Source organism: Phocoena phocoena, chromosome 12 (genome assembly GCF_963924675.1).
Source record: "Phocoena phocoena chromosome 12, mPhoPho1.1, whole genome shotgun sequence".
NCBI lineage: Eukaryota > Metazoa > Chordata > Mammalia > Artiodactyla > Phocoenidae > Phocoena > Phocoena phocoena.
In genome coordinates this window covers 47,192,171-47,201,025 of record NC_089230.1, presented here as the reverse complement: position 1 = coordinate 47,201,025, position 8,855 = coordinate 47,192,171, and the positions used below count along the sequence as shown (strand labels likewise).

At 38.8% G+C, this 8,855-nt stretch overlaps 1 protein-coding gene across 1 annotated transcript in view; it reads right to left on the bottom strand.

Moving 5' to 3' along the window:
• Positions 1–531: 531 nt before the first annotated feature.
• The window catches only part of LAMA4 (laminin subunit alpha 4), a 149,830-nt gene continuing 141,506 nt past the window's right edge, over positions 532–8,855 (bottom strand). The window contains exons 34-38 of the mRNA XM_065888640.1: positions 8,325–8,484; positions 6,233–6,363; positions 5,089–5,182; positions 4,503–4,622; positions 532–677 (exon numbers count right to left, since the gene is read on the bottom strand). Coding sequence (XP_065744712.1) covers positions 532–677; positions 4,503–4,622; positions 5,089–5,182; positions 6,233–6,363; positions 8,325–8,484 — 651 coding nt within the window. The remainder of the gene's footprint in view (positions 678–4,502; positions 4,623–5,088; positions 5,183–6,232; positions 6,364–8,324; positions 8,485–8,855) is intronic.

Sequence of the window (8,855 nt, the reverse complement as noted above, 5' to 3'; positions counted from 1 at the left end):
GCCACAACAGTGAGAGGCCCACGTACCACAAAAAAAAAAAAAAAAAAGCAAAACTAAAATATTCTTGCTATACTGATAGACCAAACAAAAGTGCTAAAAGCAAATCTATAATCTAATTTTAGATTTTATGGTATATAAAAGATATACCAAAGATATTTTGGTATAGGTTGAATGTTATCTTACCTAAATGAAAGATGAATCTGAGAATCTAGCCACGATTTAAAAATGTGTGCCAGTGTTTATTTAGAATCCCTTCTATTTTATTAGACACAGGAACAGTAATTTCGCCAGCAGGAAGTAATACAATACAGGTAAGTTGAACGCTCCTTTGATTGTTATCCATGGCAGGCATTTTGGATCCAAGGTGTAAGAATCCAAATAAGAAATAATAAACATCCAGTCCCTGATGATTCATTTAAGTCCTGCTCAACTAGATGAAAGCTTCTACCAAGAGGAAGAACTGCCACTCCTCCTGGCTTTGTGTTTCTTTCAGTGCTCTAAAGAACTTCGTACTTGAGTAGCTCTGCTGTGTCAGGCTGCTGGACAGGAGTTGATGCTCACGGCACCGCTGACCAGGGCTGCTTTACTGAAGCTCACTGGGCGCCCGTCAATCACAAAGTGACGGATGCAGCCTGTGAAGGGTCTGCCAGGGGCCAAGCGTGGTGTCAGTAGAGACTCTGGAAAAAGAAAGAAATGAACACAAAGACTGCAGTTGAGGCGTTCCAAGCCCAAATATTACTTTGTGGCAAAAATATACATCATAACCGCTCACATTATCAAGATGATTTACATGTCAAAGACGGAATATAGTAATAATTTACGCATTTTCTCAGAAATATTATCTGCTTTTGAAGTAATATGAACATGTAGTAATTTTAAAGTTTTGCCATGTTTTCCATGATCAAATTTCAGAGTATAATTCAGCTGTGTATTTACCATTGAAATTTACCTCTTACAAGTAAAGCCTCAGCAGTGAATTTTTGGGATCTACATATGCTTTTTAGAGTTCATTTCACCTGGGCCTCACTTATTTTGTGTGCTTTACTGAGACAGAGGAAAGAAAATTTAGCTTCCAAACTCTTCTTGGAATTGGTTAATGTTTGTTTAATTTGTATCATTACCCTTCATCCTTAATCCTCCACATTTTTGCCAAGCTCATAAAATATAATGAGAAAATAATGAATTCAAGTAAACTAAATTTTAATTTTTCTGAGCTCAGGGCTGAAGAACTATAAATAGGATAATGATAACTAGCCTAGTCTTTGTGTGGGTACAGGTGCCCTGGGGTATGCCAGGGGACTTTCCTCCCATTATCTTAATTAGAGATCTAGAAGAAGCCTTGATGCTTATTAATTGTACAGACACAATTAAATGTGTTGAGATGACAGAAGCAATATAATTTAAAGCAATTTAGAGAGCTTAGAAATATCATGAAATTAAAATCCATTTAGTGAAAGCTTATTATTATGTACAAAACAGCTATGTGAGCAGTAGCAGATAAAAGATGGAAAACACTTAGAAATCAGTAACTCAGGAGGGAAGATAAAAAAGGACAGCAAATTAAATACCATCAAGCAGCTGTAATAAGTTTTCCAAGCAATGTAGATTAAGAATATGCGGAAGCTTTGTATTGAAAATAAATCATGGAAATAACATTTCATATTTAGAATGATAATTATCAAGTCTTAGATTTGGAAGGGTCCTAAGAGATCAATTCCCTTTGTCTCTAGATTAGTATGACTATATATATTCTTCACGCCTGTTCAGTGTACTTCATCATCAGAATAAAGATGAACAGGAAAGAATGTAAGGGGTAGAAACATCTATTTCTTCTGTTCATTTTGGACACTAGTTTTAGAACATGGATTTTGATTCTGCCCAAGCTTACCACCCTTTGGTTCATGGGGGACAAATTCTAGAGGAAATAGTTCATGTAGAAATTATGGTCTGCATAATTCACTACACAATTTATTGCAGTAGTGACAATAAAGTGCCCCAGAACCCTAAGTAATTGATTGATAAAATCAACACATGATTTTAAGAGCAAACATTCCGCAGGTTGAAAGCTTGACTATATACAGAATAATGCAGGATCTTCAGTACAGGAATGAATCATCCTTAACTCAAAAAATTAACTTCTAATTTTGATTTTTAAATGATCATACAATGAAGTTGAATTTTCTGGTATAAAGTTCATTGACTTTCAATGCATTAGCTTTTTATTGATAGAAACAATGTGTTACCAGGGTTCTGCCTTGTATAAGAGAGCTGATTGGGATTCTAAGAGATTTCAGTGCATATAGGGGTTTTGTTTATGCCTAATTTCCTTTAGTTATTCTTTTTCATGCCCCAGTTTCTGACGTGATTTTACTGGAATTAATCTTGAACAGCTCAAAATTATGTGATTAATGATGTTCGGCTTAGATTATAATTGCTTCTGTTCTAGGCTTGCTGGCATGATTCGTAGATGGAATTAAGGGCTGCAGTGGTGCAGTGGGCTGGTGGGTATGCCTTGCTAGCTCCTGTGTGTTGGCTCATTAGCTAAAATTTGCTATTCATTGCATGTCTCAGGCAGGCAGAATTTGGCTTCAGGTATATCTTTCCCACCCAGTCTGTAGAGCTTAGCAAGTCTTACAGTGAGAGATGATGGCAGTGTGTAATGCTGGGATGAGACTCTGAAAACAAACACAAATCAGAGAGACAAATATTTGTTTGAATGAGAGACAAATATTTGATATAGTAAGCACTCTGGGTACAAAGTAAAGAACAAATACCATAACTTCCATGAGCCCACGCTTGTTTTGTTCATCTCCTGGAGCCTAGCACAGTGCTTAACAGACACTCAATACATATTTGTTGTCTGTTGAAGTCGTGTTCTCTGGCAGCAAGGAGTGTACAATTTAGCTTCAACAATATTCTGCAATAAGTGCCACAAAGGTGGTATGCATAGCACACTCTAGTGGGAGGGGGGCATGTGTGTAAAAAGTCTGAGCTGGATCCTCAAGGTCAATAGGAGTAAAGTTGGGGGAAGAGTGGGAGAAGTTCCTTGAAAATGTACTAGGGGAGGCAAAAATGGACATCTTCCAGAAACTGATGCCTTGTGCACTTGTGCAAAGGCCTGGAGCAAAGAGACCATCATTGAACATCCAGAGGACTACAAGTCCCAGCAGGTAGGGGGAGGCCCCAGAGGCAGGGGCAAGGCTGGGGCGGGGGGGGGCAGATGATCAGGACCTTGCATGCCAGGCTGACTTTGATCCTGTAGGCCCCTGGGAACCTGTGAAATATTTTAAACTACGTTGTGATTTCCCGGAAGAAAGCAATGTGCAGAAATGGAGGAACTGATAGGACACATCTTCCATACTGTACCTGCATGAAGTGCAATGTGGTTTCTGCCAGTATTTCTTTCAGAACCAAAGCCTGGAGCAGGAGGGGAGGATTGAGAAATGGAGATGGGAGTGGACAGCGGGAGTAAAGGAGAAGCAGCGTTGCTTTTTGAGGGTCTCAAATATTTCATCAGTGAGTTACTGTTATTGTCTATACTGGTATTTGAAAAATTCATATTACAAAGCAGAAGAGTGCTTTGTTGCTACTATTTTGTGAGTACGCAAGACTGGATGCTTAATCTTTCTCACTCTCTTAAAGCATTATTTGCCTTTACATGGGTCAGTCTAAAATAGTCTAGTTAGGATGTGAGGTACCATGTTAAGTTTTTCCTTAAAATCCCCACCAAATTCCAGATGTAAAAGCTTGATTTTTCCCTCTTGCTACCTTTATCATTCAATTTTTCCAAGTTGATGAAGTGTGTGAAACAATCACTTTCAACATAAGGCCATGGTCCCTGCTTCAGAGGTTTAAAGTAATTGTGGAGGGTCCATAAGTGTCCTATCACCATCCTGGATTATACACCATTCTTGGCAGATGACAGCAGTGATGTCACTGATGATGTTTACAGAACTGCAGCTGGGAACCTCTCAGGGAATGTGACTACATAGGAACGACAGAACTTCTGGTCTGCAGCTGTTTTCACATTTCAAACTAGTCCTGGTCGGGAAGAACTGTGTATTCTCTCTTAGTGTGGAAGAGGAGCAACTATCCACAAACTTTTAGTGCTCCAAGGTTCTTCCTCAGATCCTAGAGCAGCAATAGTGAATGAGTTTTCTTTGTGTCAGAGATAAGATAGAGTGTGTTTTACTGTGTGTATGTGAGGAGGGTATGGAAAGTGAAGAGAAAAAAATTAAGCAGATGCAGCAGAGGGAGAGAAGTTACCTACTGGTTAGAATGCCGTGGTGTAGTTCTTATGTGTTACTTTGTTTTGATCCTTGGATAACGTTTCATAATTGTCAGTACACTTTTTCCTATGAAAGGATATTGTATATAAAATCCTTTGAGTTATTAGGTGAATTATGAAAATACATAGCTCAATTCTTAATAGTATAATAACATTTATGAGAACTTAGTGTCTTTTTGGATTTGGAAACTTGTCATTTTAAAATAACTCTTACCTGGAACACCTCCAACAAACACAGGCTCCCTTTGATCAACTGGTTTTGGATTCAGGGGTCCAACCACATGGTTCACTTCAGAGTCTACATCCAACTGAACCACATTTGAATCTCTAATAACTGAAATACAGAGAAAAGAGTGGTCATAAGTGACACTGAAGTGATTAATTTTCACATGAAAGGCAATAATTCATTACAGTAATGGCTTTTATTTATTCTGGAATAAACCATACACTTTCCTCTAATCACTGAAAACATCAATGTCTAAGCAAAAAATAACATTTTCCTTTGAAAGGGATAATAGGATACTCTTTCTGCTACTTCTTTGCTCCATAAGGTATGCATTATTTAAACAACTCCCGAAGACTATTCTGGCAGCATTAGTATTTTCAAATCACATGTGGATTCAATATACACATTTTAGTACAGTAACATTTGATTCTCTTCTCTTGGCCACTTTTAGACTGTCATCTATTACCTATTCTGTCATATAAGTTATAGTCTAAGTTCTGCCAAGCCATCATGCCACAGGTGGGTGTGTAGGCTCACTTTATTAAGGAAACCCAGGACACTCAGCTTTTCTCACCTGTAATTCTGTGCCATCTGCCATCACAGAGACTCTGCTTGGGTGTCACTAAGGTGAAAAAGTCTCTGATACCATTATTGACTTTCACTATGACCTGCAAAAGACAAGGCACATTGTGGAATTTAATTTCATTTCTCCTCATTGTGATAAAATGAAATTTCTTACATTTACCACAGGGAAGGAGAACTTTTAACATCCAGACATGATTAGCTTTGCAATTTGAACACAAGGGGTCACTCTTTAGTAGGCTACAGAAAGTTTAAACTGTTCCTCAGAGAGAGAACAAAAAAATGACACAGGAGAGAAGAGGGGGCAAGGAACAGTAAGATAACACAATAAATTCCTTTAATTTTAAAGATGAAATGTGTTATACAAGGCAGGCTAAGGTACTGATGAAGAGCATGGACTCTAAGAGCCAGACTGCCTGGGTTCCCACCCCAGCGCTCCCACTTATGTCACTCTGCACCATGTTTTCTCATTTGCAAAATAAGGGTGATAACTATAATACTTACTTCATGGAGCTGTTGGGGGGATTAAATGAGTTAAGCCATATAAAGCAACTGGAATGGTATCTGACACACAGTAAAGCACCATATAAGGATTTGTTTTATTATTATATGGTTTAATAGAATATACGGGAACTCAAATGAAAATCAGTTATATTAAGTTAGGGACATCATTGAAAGTATGCTTCATATTTATTTGAGTACTCTCATGAATGTTCTTTAGTAATATTATTTAAGGATGAAAGTGGTGTTTATAACAGAATTTTTTGTTTTTAGTAGTTGAAAATATATGCATATAGATTATAGAGCGATGTTTTAGTACTTGTTGGTTTTGATAGTTGAACATGTTTGCTGCTTCCATTTGTTGTAAAAAATTTCTCTTCCGATTCTTTTGTTAAAACCTTTTAATTATTGATTTTTGCCACAATTTCGTGGCTCTTTGCTCTAATCAAATCAATTCCCAACGTATGAATCCGAATATTGCCTGCATTTTAATTTTATGTTATACCTTCCCTGTTGTTTGTTCTTTCCCCCAGTTAGGAAAGATTGATGAAATAATTCTGTGAAATAAACCTGCTTCAGATCCAGAATCCAAGATCAGAGGAGACAGACTGTTAAGACAATTTTTAACACATTACCTGCCCATTTTTCATGTGAACATTTAGGTACTCCCCATTGACACTGTGGCCGTGAACAAGGGTTCCAGAACTGCTTCTGGGACGGACTTCAAATGCAATCTCAAACTTCAATCCAATATTGAAAGACTCATCTATGGAGAGAAATACTATTAGTTCTCAAGAACAGCAACCTAAATTTTGTAACCATGGTTTGATTGCAGGTTTTTTACTTGTTTTTGAAAGTTTGATGCATTTTTCAATAGGTAAGCAGAAAGTGTTGTTTTCCATGTCCAACACACTATGGAAAGCTCCGTGGGGGTCTGAGATAACTAGCACACCACTCCTGCTCTGGGGCCTGGGGAGGAAACAGCTTGCTGAAAACACAGCATGGCTGTGTGAGCACAGGTGAGGAGAAATTGATTCCAACTAGCAGGACCATTTAATATCTCAAAAGTGAGAAGGAGGAAAGAGCAAACTGGGAAGAGTGAGTCGTCTGAACACAAGTACAGAGGCTGGAACATTTGGAGAGCACTGTGAATGCCAGTGTGGCTGGACTGTCCCCTGTAAGGGTAGACGGAGGCAAGGTGAATGGGGAAGGCTGGTGGGAGCCACACTGGGAAGGGCTCTAGTGCTCCAGTATGGAAGGCAGACTTGACTTTGCAGTCATTGAGCAAGGGAGCTGACTTGATCAGATCTGTATTTAAAATAATTCTTAAAAAAGTAACTGGTGCCAGTGCTGCAGAGCATTTGGGAGGAAAAACAAAGTGAGAGCAGCAAAAGCAGTTAGGAGCTGTTATTGCAGTGATGCAAGAAAATGAATTCTTCTTAAGACTAGCCGTGTTCACTCCAAGAGACTCATTGCAAACCTGGGCATCTTAATAATGTTCACTTGACGTGTCTCCTCATAGATAACTTTTTAATTTTTCCTGATATTAATTAATGTTTATTGAGAAAATAAATTGTGCAGGTTGCTATGCTTTTCAGGCTGTCCAAGTCTTTGAGTTCTTATCACCGAAATTCAATGAAGGGTTGAGAAATGTGCCTGTAGGTGTTTTAGTAGGGATAAAGGATGAGAAAGGAAAGTGAAACCATGAGCTAGACAAAGAGAGGATATATTACCTGTGGTTATTCTATTGGATATGCGGGTGGTTTAAGAAGGAATACTTGGCTGCACTGTAATGTCTTTATTCAGACGATGTTGAGGGCAGGGAACATGTGGTTTTATACCCTTCTCCTATCTTCTTTCCCAGCATCTGTCCTGGTACCTTCCTCACACCTAATGGTTGCTCTATAGAATGTTGGTGGAATGGATTGGATGGTGATTGTGTGCAGTCTGTTTAGGATTTTATTTATTTATTTTTTGGAATTATTGATGCTTTTATTATTTTTTTAAGTCTTTATTGAGTTTGTTACAATATTGCTTCTGTTTTATGTTTTGGTTTTTTGGCCGCGAGACATGTGGGATCTTAGCTCCCTGATCAGGGATCGAACCCACACCCCCTGCATTGGAAGGCAAAGTCTTAACCGCTGGACCGCCAGGGAAGTCCCAGGATTTTATTTATTTATTTTTAGAACTATTATGTTCCATCACCTGGCATAGGGACTGTCATACCAGAGGCACACAATAAAAACTTTGTTGAATGTGTGAGAGAGTAAGAGTTGAGGAGAATAAAAATCCAGAAATAAAATGTTTTTGGGATAGTGTTGTCTGCTAGAGTTGCTGGCAAGGGGAAGAAGTGGACCTTTCCTTAGTAGGAACAATGGGTGATGCTTAGAGGGAGCAGAGAAAGACCTAGAGACTGAGGTGGCCAAGAGCCAACACAGGTTAGACCATGGTACAGCATAGGAAATTCTAAAGGGACCAAGATGGTCTACCTCCAGAGGTTTGGCAGCTGTGGAGAAGCACTGGCTGGGGAAAGCAAACAGGGATGGGCACGGTCCATGTGTCTAGTTTGGAGGGTAGGAGAGGAGAAAGGTGGTCCTTATGGAAAGAGGCCATTTTCTAGGGCTGAGTTAGATTTTCTGGTTTTTATCTTTGGGCCCAATATCCCTGTTAGCCACCTCTAGGAATGAAGTATTTCATGATTCACGTTTTAACATAAGTCATTGTTACCTAGAACCACGTATCCTCCTTCTGTTGAAAAGTATGTTCCTGTTTCCATTGGGCCTTCAAAACAAGGAGTCACGCTAAATGTCTGAGAAGCAGAGGTGATGGAGGCCCCATTGAGCTGGAGATTGCTGAGGCAGCCACTGAAGCTGTAGACTGAGTTTATCTGAGAGAAGAAGACATTTCTTAAAATCCATTTTCTCAACACTCACAGATGTACCCAAGGGAAACAAAATGAAGGGATTTGAGTCCAGAGAGAAACCAAGTAATTTCTTGCCTTATTTATCTTAGCTATCTGAATGATCAGTGGTCTTCCAGGTAGTTGCTTTATAACTAGCTCTTTGAAGCTGGAATTTTGTATTTGATAATGACAGCCTACCGTAATTAAGGTAACGAAAATTTTTACGTTTTTCAAGACAAGGTAAATTGTAGCTGTGGTTTTCAAATTGAACATTAGAAATACCCTCGTTTGTTTCTCTTCAAGAACAGCTGTGCCCTAGATCACCTAATGCTGATGAGGGCTAGCAAAGTTCTTAA